A 20068-nucleotide genomic window follows, 5' to 3' on the forward strand; every position below is an offset into this window, starting at 1 on the left:
ATGACATAAATGGTCAAATACAGAATTTCTACTTGAAGAAACACTTGAAAATTTTGGAAAAGATGCTTCTTTGCTTTCTTGCTGAGACTGTCATATCTTGATGCAAAACTACAGCCAAGCAATTTTTAGTGTCGCTTAATACAAAGACTGAGACTTTTATGCTAAGCTAAGCTAATTATCTCCTGCCTCCAGCTTCATATGTAACAGTCAAAAGTGAGAGTGGTGTTGATCTTCTCGTCTAAATCTGAGTAAGAGAGTGAATTAGTGTATTTTACAAAATTGTCAAAACTATTGCTTGATTTCCAACAGTCACAGCTTCTGCCATCTCCAAATATTTAGCCATCTGATCACCCAAGCTGGTTTAAACAACAAACAAGGTTTTCTTTGTTATCATATCAACAGTATCGCTGGATACTTACAACAGCCTGAACTGCTTACTGCAGATATATCGGATAAGCTGCATAAGTACAGTCATTTCTAAGATTTGTTCTGAAACACGATCACTATTACGTAGATTGTCCACCAGACGGTAGTGGGTTTTTTTCAACTGTAAAATGTACTGCCCGGTAAGAGTTTAATGGAGCGTGGTCAAAAATGTTTGTTAATGGTCGTGTGAAGAAAATGTATATAGGCCGATACATCATTGTGAGAATTTAAAGAACTTAATAGCTGTAAATTAAGAATAGGTCAGGCTGTACCACTTACCTCTGTTCTGAATGGTTTCCTGGGCGTGCTGTCCCTGGTCTTTTCTCTGACCGTGGCTGTCTCCACCCTGGGGGTGAAATCTTTGGTGGCGTCCTGGGTGGGTTCTGCTGCATTGGGCTCGATATAAACCATACTGACAGTCACTGCTTCCTCCACCACTTCTTCACCTCCACCTTAGAGAAAGGGAAAACAGGGAAATAATGTCTTTCAATTAAAAGGCAAGAGTGTAGAATGCCCAAACATGGGTTCTCTGTAAACATTACGTAAAGATGATGTTGTGCGTATTTGCTAATAGACAAAATATGGACGCACATGCTATCAATATTTCACACTCACTGTCGTTTGTTCTACTTAACTTCTTACTCTGTGGATTTCATTTGAATGCATTATTTGCTGTTTGAATCTCCTATAGAAGAGAGAGTGGCAGAGTATTGGAAGAGCTATTGATCACAGTCTTGTCTCCTTTTACCTAACACGACCCTCCCTCACTGCAGCTATACAACTCACACTGATAGAGGAGTTACTTTTGACGGATGAATGAGGGCTGTAAAGGTGCTTAAAGCAAGTGGAGTAGAGGAGCTAATAAAAAAAAGACATGTAAAATTTGCAGACTGGCCCGCGGCAGTCTGGGCGACAAAGCAATCTTGCAACGAGTGAGAGAAAGAGAGAGGCGGTAAAAGGAAGAATAGACAAAGAGAATGGGAGAAAGGGGGGAGGAAGTCGGAAAAACTGTTCCCAAAACTTACCCGCAGCAGACTTGAAAATGAATGTCATCACACCTCTGGGTAATTGTCTGCTGAGCTTGCAAGTGAGTAATGCGGTGAGAGTATGTGTGCGTTTAATGGTTCTTACCTGAACCAGACCCTGAGCTAAAGTCGTCATCGTCTTCAGGGTAGTAACCTCCTGAGCCTGTGTCATCCAGGTACAAGTCATCACCCTGAGAGGAGGTCTTGGCTGCGTCTGCTATCTGCGAAACAACAAGATGACAAGATTTTGAGGACATGCGTCGGTTTTACTACTCAACTCTGTGTAAACGTTTTAATTCCGCAGCACATCGCACCATCAGAGTGAACACCCCCCCCCCCCCGACTATTTCCACACAGCACACGCTCACTTTTTCAGGGTTTCCACCACCGACAGCTTGATGTGAATCGAACAGTCTAGCGGCTAAGTTTTTATTTGGGCTTTTAAATCATTTACCACAGCCTCTCTTTGCTTTGAAACGTACACCTCGCTTGTGATTATTTATTTAATTGACAAACATAAAATCCTCTTGGGTAGCAATCCAAAGCTCGTATCATTAAGCGCCCTGTGCAGCCAACGCCGTCTAAATAACAACCTGTCTGTTGTATTTGCTACAAAGTAAGAAATGTTGCCAAGTGCAGACACAAATGTTTAGCCGAGTGTATGCCTGGGAGGTGGCTAGTATTAAAACATCACTCTGTGTTTTATATTGGAGCTATAAAAGCTACTGTTTAAATAATACAAAAGATTTAGTTTTGCAGTTTATTTGGCCATAAACAAATCTGAGGAGAAAAAGTCAAGGGTTTACCAAAATCATTAGGATTTATCCACTGGGGACCACAAGTAACTGTATGGAATGAATTGTCAATCCATCCAGTAAATGTTGAGACGTTTCACTGGATAAGTGTGAACTTTGACTTGATTGTGGCGCTAAAGGAAAAAAACAGGGGTTCACTAAAGTCATGGTGGTTTATCCTCTTGGGACCCTGAATGACTGTACGATTTCTCATGGCAATGCATCCATTAGTAGTTGAAATATATTTTTAGTCCTGATCAAAGCTCTGAACAGACCAACATTGCCTTCCCCAGAGCCACACTGCTTAAGGGGCTGAAAACACATCAACATTTTAGGACTTAAATGAAGACCAGGTGACTGTCCAATCACAACGTGCAGCCGGTCCCACAGCATCGTTGTTGTCGAGACAACAAGCCTGAGTGGTGGGAATGTTTGTGTTTCAGCTTAATGGAGTGATTGGCTGAAAAGACCACAGTTCTAACAGTGCCTGTTTGTTTAAAAAGCACCTCCTCTCATGGTGTGTAAGTTGAGATCATAACAAGAAATAAGACGAGAAAATTGTTGGTTTTTTTACTCAAAGTGGCTTGAAGAGCCTGATGTATGTTGGACACTTATACAAACACATACAAAGTCCTTGTGTGGTACATGGAACTATTTATATGTTGCTGTTGAGTGTGTGTGTGACTAGAATAGCTATAAATGCATCCATGGCAACATCTATTCAACTCCCATACACCAATCTGTGGTCAGCTGTACTGCCCCTTCTATACTGATAGTCCTGCTTAGAAAAAAAGAGTACAAAGAAAGACCCCACAATAGTATATCATCTGTGTGTGTGTGTGTGTGTGTGTGTGTGTGTGTGTGTGTGTGTGTGTGTGTGTGTGTGTGTGTGTGTGTGTGTGTGTGTGTGTGTGTGTGTGTGTGTGTGTATTGCAACCATTAATCTGGTTGCTACAGTTCGAGGTCTGCTCTAAGGATGTTGTGCTGATAAACCCAGGGCGGAATGACGTTAGATTGAAGGATATAATCAATTGGCTTGACAGGAAATAAGTGTTTTTTTTGTTAACAGCAAAGAAGAGGCATGCTGTGAGAAAAAATAGAAACGTGGATTTTTAGAAATTAAGAAAAATAATGTTTTGGACAGGGGAAAAGAAAGTAGGTCTGTCTGCTACATCTTATAGTGTATTCAAATCTGTAATTGATATAAACTGTCTAGGTTTCAGCATTCTCATTTCCCCTGGCTGCAATTTAAAAAGCCCAGCAGTCCAAAACCAAAATATATTAGATTTATTTATATTTATAAAGATATAAATGGCATAAAATGCTTGATAAATGACAATAATGATTGATAATTGAAGTATCATGAATAAGAATTCAACGACAGCCAATCCTTATATGAGCTTATTAATTTAACACTGTTATGGAATCGGTATTCTGTACCGGGCAATACCCAAAGCCCACGTACAGTTATCAGAACTGAAAAAGTCAGATCTGTGAATCCCTAGCTGCAGATTAGTTTTCTGTTCAATCCCTCCATGAAAGAACAGAGAAAAATGCCATCTCTCAGTTACGTCCCCGCTGCATCTCAACATTTCCAATTACACCCGCTATTCTAACGCTAGCGTGTTCAGTAATGCTTTTAAGTCATTGTATTTGCACATGTGTGTTTGTGTGGAGTAATGAGACGGAGGCCTGGCGCTCTCCATAACAAAGAGGTGGGGAGTACACACAGCGAACAACAGTGTGAAAGAGCAAAAAGAAAGACAGAGGCGAGATGAAACAGAACAATACGGATCTCCGTCTCCCCCCTCTCCCAACTGGCTCTGACTTCTGTTAGAAAGGCCTTTCACCGCTGAGCTGCCTGATCAAAGGAGGGAATTTGTTCAAAGCAACTTTATCTTAACCTTTCTGGCCTTCGTCTCCTCCAAACACAAACCCCCCGCTCTACCGAAACAGCCCGCCGAACCATTTCACCGGTCCACAGGTCTTTATGCGTTGGCGATACAAGCACAATGGACCCAAGAGGAGGGCAGGCCACAGATCAAATGGTGACCAAGGGCACTAATGAGATAGAGGCCACACACACACACACACACACATGAGTGGACATGTTTTACAAATGTATGCAAGTATTCGCTCATTTGCTGATTATACATACATTAGAGCGAGCAATTGAGCATATAAACGGACATACACATACACACACACACACACACACACACACATGGGAAACGTGTGAAGACATGCATGAAGAGCCAAAAGTATTAACAATGAAGCTTTGAATCCCCTCGGGCCTATTAAACAAAAGGTTTCAAAGACATTATAATTATAATGAAAACACTTTCACCTGATTTGTTAAATGAATAAATGGATGATATGCATAGTGATGCACAAGCAGATCACTAATTATAGTTTTAAATGTTCTTCCTTTAACCAAGAAGACAGAATAAGTGCTGCAGCTGAAGCCTCGTTTAATTATCAAATTATTTTCTTGATTAATCAAATATTGAAAATATCTTGTTTTGTTCGATCCAAAAGTTCGTAAAACCCAAATAGGTTCGGTTTACTCTCACAGATTACAAAGAAAGCCAGAAAACGTTCTGTCGTAAAGTTGACAAAATCCATCTACCAGCACCTTTAAAGCTCACTTATTAACATATATCATATTTGTTTACTCCACACAAGAACAACAACTTTGCTGTTTTAATCAGTGAGCTCCCTTCTAAAGAGTCAGGCTAGCTGTTTCCACCTGTTTTCCGTCTTTGTGCTAAGCTAAGCTAGCTGGCTCCTTCTGATTAGCATAGAGACATGAGAGTGGTATCAATCTTCTCATCAAACTCTCATCAAATAAGCGTATCTTCCGAAATGTCAAACTTTTCCTTAACATTGCATTAAGGACAAACCCAAAAGTGAGAAGCCTCTCAGATTTAGCACCGAGATAAACAAGTGTCCACAGGCCCTCTTCATTTAAGACTTGCACATGTTTGAGTCCGCTGACTCCACTGTAGTCGCCATGTTTCAACAATTTTGAACAAAGTATTGCAACACCTAATCAGTGCAGATCTGTAGGAGGTTTGACCTTGATAAACTTCACTGACTTTATCTGACACAAAGGGACGCACTATCACGTGTGTACACAATGTAAACTTGTTGGAGCTGACTTTCTCTGTCACATACACAGACACACACACACACACACACACCTATACACACACTCCTCTGTGCGCAGACACAGCAGCCCTGATAAACTTGTTCCTCTTCATCAGTCACATTTACAGGTAGGCTCTACCATCGGCCCTTATCACAGACCACGAGCCGAACCAGACATCAATCCACAGACAAGTAGAGCAAAGTGGACTCCCAAAACCAGTCAGCTGACGGATGCAGCCTCGCAGAAGTCTATGGCATGGCTGCTCTAGTTCAAACATCAAGTATCAGATATACTGCAGGGTTACTTGTGATTCAGGGAAGGGAGCTTGTAAAAATGGATCCCGTTGGAAATATCTAATTTAGCTATTTGTCTTTTTTTCTGGCTATGAATGTTAGATTTCCAAAAATCTACTGACTCACCGCTCCTAAGGAATCAAAGCAGTGCTCCTTTCCTCATTTTCTATGTCCTCATTCACTAAAACTAAAGGTGAATGTGATATTAACGTTTGTGAAAGAGTGGAAATAAAAACTTTAAGACCTGCAGAACCTTAACATTAAAAAGGTTAAGGTTATTAACCTCTCCTCTGTGTGCCTGCATATAAACCAAACTTGATCAGTGATACAAGCACTTTGATTTTCACTGCTTTGCCTCCGTGTTAAATCATCCAAAATCCAAAGCACAGCCCGGTAGAGGCTCCCAAATACTTCACTATGACAACCGCTATCAAATACAGAACCTTCCCTGGGAATTACACACATCAAAGACGCACTCAGTCGCTCTTCATAAATGAGGCTTTACTTTTCACTAGCCCTGCCTTGACAAGTGTCACTCTCCGAGCTCGAGCTGTGCACCTAGCACTGGGTTAAAGAAAAGAAAAAGAAAGCGATCACGCTTCAGAGAGAAGAGGCCTTGGAGCACTGGAGCATAGGGAGAAGGAGACATCAAGGCTGCTAACAGTTTGTGTGCAGTACAGCGTGTATATATATATATATATATATATATATAAATATATATAATAAATATATATATATATATAATATATAAATATAAATATAAAGGCACACATTCTCAATGCCGCGCGTCGCCTTTGTGTGCAGCAGCACACTGTAAAGGCAGTATCTGAAATAAGAAGCACAAGCAGACTCTGACCTTGTGCCTCATTTCTTACATGTTACACTTAAGCCCTGTATGAGAAAACACAACCTCAGCGTTTGCCTCAATACAATGCAACTTCATTCTATTTTTTAAAATGGTAATAAAAACAATTTATTTCCGTCCGTCGCCACCTTGAAACATGAACATAAACATGTTTATTTGTACTGTTAGGTCAGGCATTTATAACACGGGGGTCGCCGATTCAAACTGAACTCACCGGATCGTATTTCATGGCGTCACAATTAAACTGAGACAACAAGCCTCCTTGAACCCATTTTTAATGCAGCTCTTTTTGGGTCTGAATTCCCGCTTTAACAGCCACTGATCATTTGAACCTTTAAATAATACGATTTTAAATTTCAAAGAAGAAATATGAAAACAAGTTAATAACAGACTTAATAATAAGTCTGCATTGATGGAGTGGGGAGGGAAATACCCATGGATCATTGCTGCCTTACCAGATCAAACAAAGCGTTTTTGCACCCCCCCCACCCCCAACTCCCCTCAGAGCTCAGACTTTATTTAAAACTCTAGTTACAGTCGAATATTCGGCTCTTTCCATCCTTTTGGGTGAATAACTAGTAAATCCTTCCACGCACAGTCACACGCGCGAGGACACATATGGGTATTTGCGCCTGCACACACACACACACACACACACACACACACACACACACACACACACACACACACACACACACACACACACACACACACACACACACACACACACACACACACACACACACACACACACACACACACACACACACACACACACACACACAGACACACAGACTGCCTCATTTGGACACCTTGACAAGCAGATCCTACATAGTCAGACTAAGCTTAGAGACGGTGAAAGGGACAGACATGCGAGTGAAAGCGAACGAGAAGGGAGGCGAGCTGCCATAATGAGCTAGTAGCTAGCGATGTGTGCTCTCTAATAACTTCACCAAGAGCTGCGTTACTGGCACTTCTGCCCGCTAATGAACTAATAAGCCGGCTGGGAGGGCCACTTCCACACTGTCTGTCTGTCTGTCTGTCTGTCTGTCTGTCTGTCTGTCTGTCTGTCTGTCTGTCTGTTCTGTCTGTCTGTCTGTCTGTCTGTCTGTTCTGTCTGTTCTGTCTGTTCTGTCTGTCTGTCTCATCCCGCCACTCTCTCAGTTTGACATAAAGAGCTGCAGCCCAAGACTGGACAAAACATTGACGATAAAGAATAGGCTGAGAGAGGGGCGGACCGAGGAAAGGAGAGTGGGAGATAAAAGAGAGAGCGGGGGGAGGACAAAAAGGGGGGAAGAGGATGAGAAAAGAGAGAGGGAGGGGAGGGAAATAACCCGCTGCTGCAGACAATCCCGTAGCCTGGAGGTTGCTCTGCTAAAAGCCTGTCAAAATCACCATGTCCATGCCTAGCGGGGCCTGAAAGGCTCTGGGTCTGTATGTGCTTACAGTATGTGTGTGTCTGTGTAATATTTGCCTGCCTCCCTCTCTTTCTCTCTCTCTCCCTTCTATAAGAGATGGATGGAGGTGATACATTTGGAGTCATCTGAACTAACCCTGGGCTCCTGTTGACACACGGCTCTCGGTTCTTACACAACAAATATTAGCTCAACTCAGAGTCAGGCCAGGGGAAATGGTGTTCCTCAAAGGAATGCACACACACACACGCATAAACTTGAACATCTGCGTGTCTATGAAAGCACCCACGGGACACACACACACACACACACTCAGCTAACACATCTCAAAGGCGTGAGAGGAATACACAGACACACACATCATAACACAGACTTCAGAGAGAAGAAAAAGGGGAAAATAAGTGCACGGGGGCTGGCAGGCAGACAGCGTCTCAGATCCTCCTTCGTTGGTCTGCTGTCGTCTCTGGTTCTCAGCTATTTCCTTAAGTCTGCCTCAGAACTGCAATGAGCTTAGAAAGAACCGCAAGAGAGGGAAACAACAACCCACCATGTTTTCCAAGCATTGCTACTCGCTGTATATAAGGCATTGTGCCTGTTCTCTATATTTATATCTACAGTAAATGCACAGTCGTCATTTCACTTGCAAAACATGCCTCTATTCTTGTATTTCAACGAACACACTTTCGCTCTCCTTGTCGAGGAGATGGGACAGGCGTTCAACAACATTTTTCAAATTGATATATTGTTTGACTCATTTATCAAACAAAAAAATGCCTAATATTCTCTTGTTCCAGTTTCTTAAAGGAGTAGATCAATGTTTTAGAAAAAATCTACTTACGATCGAGAGTTACCGTACATCAGTGTTTCCCAAACTTTTTTTATTTTGTTTTTGCCCAATTCAAAAAAGGCTTCTTATCTACAAACATTGCTCCCCATTTTTACTGCCATTTCCCGCATCACCTTGTATAATATTGAATAGGTTCATTTTGAAGAGTCATTTAGAAGAGATAAACATCATTCTTTTCATTTCCTCTCATAAGTCACACAGAGTAAACGCTAGTCTTTCATGTTAGATTGATTGTTTTAAGTAGGCTACAATTAACAGAACCATACGAACATTCAGGCTCCCTTGTTTGGCTCAGAGGTGAGGTACTGCAGATATTAATGTTAAATAAAAGAAGACAGTTAGCTTAGCTTAGCTTAGCACGAAGACTGAAAGAGGGGAGAAAACAGCTAGCACATCCTATCAATGTGAGACGACAAGTTGTAGATTTACGGAGTGTTATGTGTCTGACTTTGGACTGTTTATCAAACAAAAAAAAAAGCTATTTGAAGATGCGGCTTTGACAAAATGAATAATTGATAATTAATGATTGTTTTCTCTAGTTGCCCTTGTTCACGACAGTCATTTGCAGCAGCACGCTAAAGGCTCTTTGCCTCTACTTGTTCAGGTGTATTAGCTTTCACAGCATCAAGGTTCTTCATTTGCATACGGTGAAAGCAGTAGATTGTGGAGTGTGTCTTTGTTCTGTCCCGTGAAAGATATCAGGTCTCATTATCACAACCAGGCAAACAAATATCTGCATCTATGAGAGAGCTCAATAATATGTGAAGGGGAAGGTGTTTGTGTGTGTAGGAGAGAGAGCCCGAACCTGCTAATCCCTAATTAACAAAGCAAAGGTGGCTGTTTATCCTGACGTCTCTCGTTCCATCTGTTCTACTTGGCCATCCACAGATCCATACACAAGGTCGATATGACAACACAGTCTAGCAGGCAGCAACTGTTCCACGCTCCGTTTCACTCTGCTGTCGACCGACCAGACTACCTCTAAAAGCTCCTTTAACCCCCCTCCCACGGCATCCCACGGCATCCTTTGGATTTTATCACTGCACAACAGACTGGGCCATCAAAAAACAGCAGAGGAGAGGAGGGAATATGGGCTGAGAGGAGCATCAGAGATGTCTCCCTACTCCATCTGGAGGACCAGAAGGAGAAAAAGGGACAGAGAGAGGCACAGTGTAGCTAGGTGTAAATGTGTAGTTGCCAAGTGGTCTGAGCTGCTGGTTTTACTTTTTTCTTTTTATGATATTGTGTTCCTCGACATAGAAACAATGCACTGATTCTTTAGGTGAGTCAGTTTTGATTATTGCAATTTAGTGTCCGAGATATCCTGTTTTTTCATCAAATTGTTATACTATAATAAACACAGTAGCTGGATTCATCAAAAATAAACCCATCACAATCAAAAAATGTATTTGATCAAACCTAGTGCACAACATAATGGTAGCCTGATTTAAAATATTACAATCTGTGTAGACACCTGATAATGCATTCAAGAGTTTTGATCAATTAAAGCTGAGGCTGGTAATGTTGAGAAACAAGCAATAATAAGATAGATAAAAGAATATCTAACTTAAAAACCTAGCTCAGTGATGCCAACTCTATTCTATTGAAAGTAGCTAGCAGCACTAGCTGAAAAGGTCGCTAAATCTAGCGAAGAAAAACATTTCAAAATTCAAAATGCTCATTATGAATGTAAACTGTAGGTAGATAGCTCATCCAATCATTTCATTTGTGCCACAGATACCAGATCTTTTTCTTTTTTTGTCACAGTATTGTATTTATGGATTGCTGTCGGGTTGTTAAGGGAATTTCAACAAATATAACAAAACAGCTTTTTTAAAAGAACATTACCAACCCTTGCTTTCCTAATCTAGCTTTCAGATTCTTGGTTAATGTTCGATAAAAGAAGCAGTGCTGCATTTAGTTACCAACTGCTACCAAAGTGTTTCCTGTGGCTGCCCTCTTCATCATATTTATGAGGCAGCACGGGCTGAGGCTCATTAAAATGACATTCAGAGCAATCCACCGCACCAAACTGACAAAAGACTAATTTTCTCAGAAACAGAGAAAATAATTAAAACTGATGTAAAGTGTCAGTTAAATATCCAGGAGACTCTTGTGTTTTTATGTTGAGGAACACTGAGGATGTCATCTGGAGAAAAACCTTCACATGTGTATTTTTATGCAGTAAAAACACCACTCAAAATAACTATTGTTTCTGCCTTATGTTAAGAGAAGAGGACAGTAGGAGCAGAGTGACTAGACCAGACGAGTCAGAGTTTGGTGGCTATGTAGGGCGACAAATTGGCTTCCATGAATTCATGCAGCATCAGAGCAGACAGCTGCTGCCTCCATGGAAGAAGTAGGAATAACAGCTGGAAACAGGATGGTGGAGAAAAATACAGGACAGGAGGAGTAATTCAATTTGTCCCATGACACGATGCTGATGACTGGAAAAAAAAACAACAACAACTGGCAAGACAGATGGGAAAAAAAGGTCTCTGAGTCATGGTTGTGGGTGGTGAGCATTGTTTGGAAAATGTAAACAGGAGCACAGCAGGCCGTAACAGCCACCTACAGGACTGTAGGAGAGGATGTCCAAACTGGAACTCTCACAGGCCAAAGACGGTTAGTGTGTGTGTGTGTGTGTGTGTGTGTGTGTGTGTGTGTGTGTGTGTGTGTGTGTGTGTGTGTGCTTTTGTGCTCTTTGAACCCACTCTAACTTTTATTGCCCTCCCAGGGATCATAATAAGGAACTAATTGATAGTCTTTGAGCCGCGGGCTGAAGAGAGGGGGAGTTCCTGCAGGAAGTCAACACAAATCAAACTCTCTCGGAGCCCGTAAGGTCTGGAGCAACTCCAGCTGAGTTGTTTGGGCGGGTAACGGTCGCTGTGTGCGTGTGTGTGTGTGTGTGTGTGTGTGTGTGTGTGTGTGTGTGTGTGTGTGTGTGTGTGTGAGAGAGAGAAGCAGACAGAGAGTGAAGAGGAAGTACGAAAGAGAGCGCGACTGAGATAAAGAGCCATAGTCTCGAGTTGACATTTACGGTTTAAACACCTACTTCTATGGAAGTCGCCTCCACACTCGACACAAGAGTTTCCGCTTTTGACCTTATAACTCAGGGAAGTTCAAAGAGTGCATTTCAGGATGTACGACACCTGCGGATATCCTACCTATCTCACACAGTTGCGACTATTCCTCTAAAATCACATATTTATAAGAACTAATAAAACACATTGCATGAAGTCAAAACAAAACAACAGCTTCAGGTAATTTTGACGAAGTCTGAGATGCATCCTATGGAAATTTCATCCTGACCCCCACCCCCCCCTCACAGCTCCTAAAGGGTTAGATCACGTTGCCTCGGCACCTCCCCAGCTAAGCGTGTGGGTGCATTCGGCTCAGATTCGTATCGTCTCCTGTTCCAAAACAAACGGTCGTCTGACATAGAAAGGCTTACGCCACATTCCACAGGGCTCGTACCCCGCCATGAGGGGGTTGGCAGGAGCCGGAGGGGTTTCCAGCTCAAAACTTCCAGGGGTGTCAGCGCTGCTGCGTGCAACTTGCGTCTCCTCAAACTGAAGGTGGACCACTATGAGAGATGTACACAGATGTACAATTAAAATACAAGTCCAGGGATAATCTGTATTTATGTTATTGTCGGTCGAAACGAACTGCGACTTGAATCTTACAAACAAAGTGGCCATGTAGCTAAAGCCTGATTTAGCGTATTCATCTGACCAAAAACTATTAGAAACACATCAATGTACCACACATTACATTAAACATGGGCTCTGTAGTTTATTTTTGAGTTGATCCCACACACACCACACCGCTGCCGTAAATACTCAAAACCGAAACACCAAATGTGTGATTAGCCACAGTTGAAAAATAGTCCTGGATAAAAACACTATTTACTCTTGAAGTGTTTCCTACAGACTACATTGCCCAGCTGTTTGATGAAAACCCCTTTAAAAAAAGAAAAGTATTTATTCTTCACCAGTTTTAATGGGCTTGGGGCTGAGAACCACACAGGGAGCTCAAAAAGTACTGAGAGACAGACACAAATAGTTGGTTTTGGTAAGAAAAAAGTGACCAACTTTCAGTATTAGATCAACTCGTGTACTTCTTTTTTTGCTGAAATGTTCCCAAACACTTGCTCTGTGTCACTCAACAGCCCCACATCATACACAGAGGAACCTGGGCTTCCTCTAGGAATCCTCTTTTACTTCCTGTCAAATCCAAGTCCAATAATAACTTAGCCCTAGTTTGGCCTGCCAGCTCCTGAGGAAAAACATCTGGGTCTCTTGTCTTGTTTGAATGTCTTCACCAGCGATCAAGTTACTTGGGCTCCCATGGCGTTTTAAAAGAGAGGTATTATTAGCCAGACACTTCTCTTTTTCCAAATATCATTTAGTGCCCTTTAAGATAAATCCTGAATATTAAACCTTTCACATGGTTCACTCTTACTGGTGCATTAGCACAAGTTTATGTCCCCATAAAGATTAAGTAAACGGTGCGAGACTGCAAGGCAAATGAATGCAGGAGACCCTCCTGTGAGTGCTGCTGCTCGACGAATGTGTCAGCCATCTGAGCCATTACACTGACTTTCTAGAATATATGAAAGATCAGCTACCTCCTCACTGCTCGGACATTTTCTGCCCAGGAAGAGTGAATCAAGAACATTCACATCATTTTTTCACAAGCAAGGATGATGTTTCGGCTCTGGGGATGCTAATGCCACTTCGGTCCAAACTGAAATTAACAGCCATCGGACACCACTCCATTTTCTACAGACGTTTTTGTTATCCCTTGACTCTTCCTTTAGCGCCACTACAAGGGTTTTAGTTAAATGTCTCGACAACTATTTGATGGATTATGATATTATTTGGTACATTTTAAGTTTCTAAATAAATCCATCATCAGATCCAAAAAGTGCAATATTTAAGTTCATGACCAAATTCCTGCTAGTCAGCAAGCGCTAGCATAACAACTGGATACCTACTGAACATCAGCATATTACCTCGTCATGTGAGCATGTTAGCATCATGTTAGCATTTATCTCAAAGCACATGTCTGCCTCAGTACGGCCTCACAGATCCGTTAGTTTATATTGGACTCTTGTTTCTTCTGTCTTCCAAAATGAAGCAGCTCAAGTCAAATCTTATAATTTAAACTAAATTGATACTTTCTGGCCGTAGGGGTGGACTGGGGGTTTTATTATGACTTCAAAGCTAACAAATGGGTAAAAAGCAGAGAGTTTGTGAGTCACCTGTAGTTGTACATCAATCTAACTCTGCACCATGTAAACAGTCCATGTGGGGAGAACTATGCCATGGCATGTTGCTTTTGAACCAGCATCACATGCTCCTCTGTTTCTTCCTCCCCACTGGCCAGTGAGACACAACATGGAGAGGCTATGACTTCCTGCCATGCAGTATTGCTTCCCAACAGGATGAAAGTCAATTTCACGGTTTCCAAGAAAAACAGACACATGCTGACCGATCACTGACAGGCGAGAGGGAACAATGGTGCTCGCCTCGCTCTCATCGCTGCCTGTCCGGTCGTGTTTGGACGCTCACGCAAGTGACAATGGAATATGCAACCGCACACCAAAACTGTGACAGTTAGTTGAGTAAGAAGACTCCAGCTCTCACAGCAGCTTTGTATTTATGCTTCCCTGTGAGAGCGTCTCACATGCTGCAACACATATCGCAACTGATTTACTTCATTTCAGACCGCTGAATATTTCACCGCTCTAATTAAAGGCTGACTGATTCTGTCAAGTGGCTCTCTGGAGGCCCTGATCGGATTTAATGTAAAATTCATGTAAACCTTCCCGCTGTGAAATTTCTCCCTCAGCGCTGCCAGAACTCAAAGAGGGAGGGGGGACGATGTGGCGCTCATGTGGCTTCAACATGGGCCTATTTAGAGAATACCTCAGTGCTGTGGCATCCAGCCTCATGAACCGTAACTGTCTCTCTTTTCTGCTCTCAGGGCGAGAAGGAGCTCTGAGGATTCCCAGGCCGGCGAGCTCTGGTGCTCCGTTGGACCAATCCAATCCCCTCTTCTCCTCCCTCCTGTACGCCTCTCCACTTGCCTGTCCACCGGTTGGGACTTGGGGAAATTCCTCAGCTCCGTTAAAAAACGGCCTCTGATACGCACGGGAAAGCTTAGATTCTTTGTCAGCCGTGAAACTCTAGACACTGGGAAATGGGCTTCACCTTCCAGTCATCTCTGGTGCTGAGGAGGAGGAGGGGGGGACAGAAAGATTTGCTGCAGCACGGCAGCTTTCTTCCCTCCAGACAGGAGAGAAATATGAAGCTTAAGAGAAAAGCTTGAGCTGAGAGGTGTAAAGAAGGGAAGAGCAAACACAGTAAGAGAGAGAGAGAGAGAGAGAGAGAGAGAGAGATTTAAATGCGTTCTATAAAACAGGTTTCATATTCCATATCTCAAACACTCCAATAACCCGAAAGCACCAAGGCGCAGCATGGGGAACAATCTGGAGTTTCTCCATTTAGCTGGAAGTGATCGCACAGCCCATATCATGAATACCACATATCAGAGGCCCAAAACACTTGCAGGGACTCAAAATGGAGTCAAGTCATGTACACACAAATGTGAGCAGCTCTGTGAATAAGAAACAGAGCTTGTTCAACAAGAGCTGATAAACGGAGAGAAGTTTAGCAAACAGTTTAAACATTACATTACATTACATTACAGTCATTTAGCAGACGCTTTGATCCAAAGCGACTTACAGGAAGTGTATTCAACATAGGTATTCAAGAGAACTACTAGTCACCAGAAGTCATAAGTGCATCTCCTTTCTTAAACAAGCATCTAAAAGCATAAACCAGAGCAAAAGTATAGTGCAGAAGCAAATTACTACGAAAACAATAATTGCAACAAACTAATACGAATACGAACTTCCTCTTTCGGAAGTGGAGAATATTCCTCTCTGGACCCAAACTGAACCATCACTGGTTAAATCATAAATGCCTACTACCTCTATTCTACACTAGGTACATGCTAAGTGTCTTATTATCCTGAAAATAAGTCTTTCATTTAATAATTTACAATAGGGCTTCCTTTATAGATGTTTAAACCATGCCCCTTTCACATTCTCGGTAATCTACAGAGCGTAGATGATCTTCTCTCAAGATTTTAGTCTGTTCTGACATTGTTTTTCAGAAAAACGGAAGCTATCATGTTGATATCAATCCTCTTAATTACACCTTTAGGCCTCGGCCTCGTTAAAACTGAAATAACCGATTTCTGTTGGCCCAAAGATATTATGCTACAATGATATGAAAGAAAGAAATGCTCACATTTGAGAAGCTTGAACCTGATAATATTTGGCTGTTCTCACTATTATTTTCTCGCACAAAGACTGAAATGATTGTCACCTTAATTATGTTTTCGATCAACTCATCCATTAAGTGACTTCTCATTTCAGCGCCAATTCAGTTTACTTTCATTTTAAACAAATGAAAGCTATAATAAATCCATTAATTTAATAATAATTTCAGCTCCAGTTGAGTTTACTTTCACTTAAGACAAATGAAAGCTATAACAAGGTTATATTTTACTGAAAATTGACATATTCGATTAACAGAATATTGCCTAATTATTTTTTGTGGGAAACAGTTTTTGCACTGCTATTAACTATATCCTGCCATTCATTAAAAGAGGACATATGATGCTCATTTTCAGATTCATACTTGTATTTTGGGTTCCTACTACAACACGTTTACATGCTTTAATGTTCAGAAAACACAGTCTCTCAAACTGTCTTGTCTGTATATACCTGTATTCACCCTCTGTCTGAAACGCGTTGTGTTATTGCCTGTCTCTTTAAGCCCACCTCCCAAAAAAGCCATGTCTGATTGGGTTATCTTATTTAAACAACAACAACAACAACTTAACTTTATTACAATCGTCACATACATACATACATACATACATACATACATACATACATACATACATACATACATACATACATACATACATACATACATACATACATAGCATTTTGAGAAACAATGGGCTTCAGTGTCTGTCTCAAGGACAATTCCACATGCAGACAAGAGGAGCCAGGGGTCGAACCGCCAACCTTAAAGGACAACCTGATCTATCAACTGAGCCATAACTGCCCACAGTTTTTGGGGTTGGTAGGCATTCTAATGTCACTCTTCAAAGCAGCTCAGAGAAAGAGGGGTGAAAAAAAGCAAGCCAACAACGGATGGAGCGGATGTTTGAAAGCCGTAGGTCAAGGCAACAGTTACGGCTGACACAAACAGAAACACGCAAACACACTGCGAGCGAGACAGGATTGTCATAGACATCATCGCTTTCATTAATAAGCACCTCTGGCTCCCATGGCAACCTCGAGCCTACACTAAAGAGGTCCTATGTTTTGTTTCTTTCTCTTATCCAAACCAAATCGTGGCTGACGAATGACGAAGGCTGCAGTGCCCACTTAACCTATGGAGAACATTAGCATTGTGACAAAAGCTTGCTCTGTCAAAAAGGTCTCGGTGACCCTCCTCAACTCACTCGCTTTAAATATGACGAGAAACCAAATGGACCGCTGACCCTGAATTGGTGCGGCATTCTCATTTTTCTCTTGGCCCTTGAACAACAGCAGATTTTCAGCCCTTCACCTGCATCACATCAATGCTCACTTAGCTTTTCTTTTAAGCCCACAGGTGCACATTATACGAGACCCTGGCCTTTTGTCTATGAAGGAGCCGGAAATTAATAGTTATGCTGCTAACATAGCAGGGATTCTCCAAGGAGCTGCAGTGTACATTGAAAAAAAAAAAAAAAGAAAAGCAGAATAAAAGAAGCTGTACAACATCCCCCGCCGCTGCCTGTGCAGGACTTCTCATCTTTCAGGCCCGCTATGTAATACTCGGCTCAGTGGGGAAGGAATGCATATACATCCACCTCTATTTAAACGCATGTGGGACTGTTATCTACCTCTCTGTGCCGACGGGCTGCTCGCTCCCTTGATGCAAGCGTAAGGGGGGGTGGGGGGTTTGGTTGAGTAGCATGTGGCCCAGAACTGAAGCTCTGCTGTGCTCAGCTGCTGTCAGCGGCCGACACACAGACGGACAAACTCTCCTGGTTTGAAAAGCGGGGAGGGAGGAATTCTTAGAGAGGGTGCCAAGACCATCTGTAAGGGAGTGCGAGAAAACAGGTCTCTCTTTATCTCGTGTCCTTGGACCGGGCCTGCTAAGAAGGCAGGGGAAGGGGGGGCGGGTCGATGGGAAAAAAAAAAAAAATCTTTCAACGATTATTAGTGGAAGCTTAACCTCAACCTCATGGTACAGTTTACTGTCAGAATAATGAGTCATGTGAGATTATTATTCTTATTAATCAGCATCAACATCCTACGGTAAATGTTAGGATGCAGAAATACCAAGAGTGTCATTTATATACATTGCGTTTGCACAATTGGATGTGTTTAAACAAAGTTGACAAGTAAACGTGCATACCTCTACAATAACTCCGAGCCCATGTATAGAAACATTTCACTCAGGGAGTAAAGCCATGGATCAAAATCAGAGGCGCTGCATGATAAATGATAAGTTGCCAATGAAATGGGCGTAATAGAAAATAATGCGCTGCTTCAGTGACTCTGATCTGTGGCTCTCGCTGATGAGGAAGTCTCCAATTATAGACGCCAAACGCTGGTGTCCTCTGACCCCCACCGGTGTTGGACCAGTCTGCACTTCTTCGCATTTGACTTTGATATTTGACCACTTCCTCCTCATTTCTGGAAATGTTCAGCACTCACAAGCTGGCAGCATTACCTACCGCTGCAGTAATAGACTGCCAAAACGATCCTTTTATGGTCACACACCAGAACCATGAACACCAAATATAATTCGCCCTCAGTGCTTTTTGGGGATTTTGTAGTCTGAACTTTTGCCACTCTGCCACTAGACTGTTTTGCCAACAAACAACTGAATGACTGGCTGATTTATGTTCATACAAATATGCAAAATGGACATTTTAAATTAATTAAAAGAGCTGGAATCCCAGCTCCTGTACAACATTCAGGTTTAGGGTTACTAATAAGTAACAGGAAGTGTTTTGTTAATTATTGCAGATAAGGCAAATTCTATTTAATTTGCCTTAGAAAACACATTACTCAATAAATATAGCCACCGTTATTCAAAGCTTCTCAGGGCTCCCACCTGAGATCTATCACGCTGTGTGTTATGTAAACCTTGGCTGTGCATACACACACACACCTGTGCCTCAGGCAACACACACATTTTCAGCATGGTGCCTTAGGTAAATAACGCACACACAAATACACAAATCTCAAATATACATGTATCCATTAACACATGAGCTGCCGCATGTTCACGAACACACAAACTATAGATGAGGTTGCTTTGACCTGTGCATTGACCCGACGTCATACAGTGTGCACAAACACAACCCCCCCCTCAAACACACCCACCTTATACATCTATCTTTGTTAGGACACACATTGACATAATGATTCCCTAGCCCTTACCTTAACATTAACCATCACAACTAAATGCCTGACCCCAACCCTAAACCCGGACCCTCATTATAACCTGAACCTTAAAACCAAGTCTGAACCCTCGAACAGGCCTTTGACGGTCTGTCCCAAAGTGAGGACCAACCAAATTGTCCTCACTTTCCAAAAATGTCCTCACTCTGAAGATATAAAATTCATTGGTGCTCACAAAGATAGATGTACAAACACACACACGCACGCACGCCTCCATGAGGCTGTCAGTGTGTCAGTCAGTGCACTGGAAAGGGATGAATGCAGTCTTTCAAGCCTCAGCAGGCCTGCAATATCAACTATTCCTGCACTGACACAGGTGCTGCTGCTGCTGCTGGAGGGGTCAATTGAAATTAATATTTGTGTGCACATGATAATATAGCAGTTAAAAAGTGTGTGTGTGTGTGTGTGCAGTATTCTCTCTATGCTACACAATATACACACACACAGTATACAAGTATATCTTAATCACCTGAGGCACGTTGGGGTCAGTCAGAATCCTGTGTTCTGCACCGCTGACTTTTGTCAACAAAGCACACTCACAAACACACACAAACACACACACACTATTGGAATGTGTGTTTGTTTGAACCCTATCACTATAATTAGGCTTTGCATACGTGTGTGCATTTGTTCCATGATGCCTGAGTGTGGATGCTTTGTACTTGGACTCTTTGTTCTTCAACAGAACAGTTGTTCAAAT

At 42.1% G+C, this 20068-nt stretch overlaps 1 protein-coding gene across 1 annotated transcript in view; it reads right to left on the minus strand.

Moving 5' to 3' along the window:
* The window catches only part of sdc2 (syndecan 2), a 45854-nt gene that overhangs the window by 6872 nt on the left and 18914 nt on the right, over positions 1-20068 (minus strand). The window contains exons 2-3 of the mRNA XM_054606448.1: positions 1558-1672; positions 706-878 (exon numbers count right to left, since the gene is read on the minus strand). Of these exons, the coding sequence (XP_054462423.1) occupies positions 706-878; positions 1558-1672 (288 nt within the window). The remainder of the gene's footprint in view (positions 1-705; positions 879-1557; positions 1673-20068) is intronic.

This window comes from Anoplopoma fimbria, chromosome 10 (assembly GCF_027596085.1).
Source record: "Anoplopoma fimbria isolate UVic2021 breed Golden Eagle Sablefish chromosome 10, Afim_UVic_2022, whole genome shotgun sequence".
NCBI classification, from domain to species: domain Eukaryota; kingdom Metazoa; phylum Chordata; class Actinopteri; order Perciformes; family Anoplopomatidae; genus Anoplopoma; species Anoplopoma fimbria.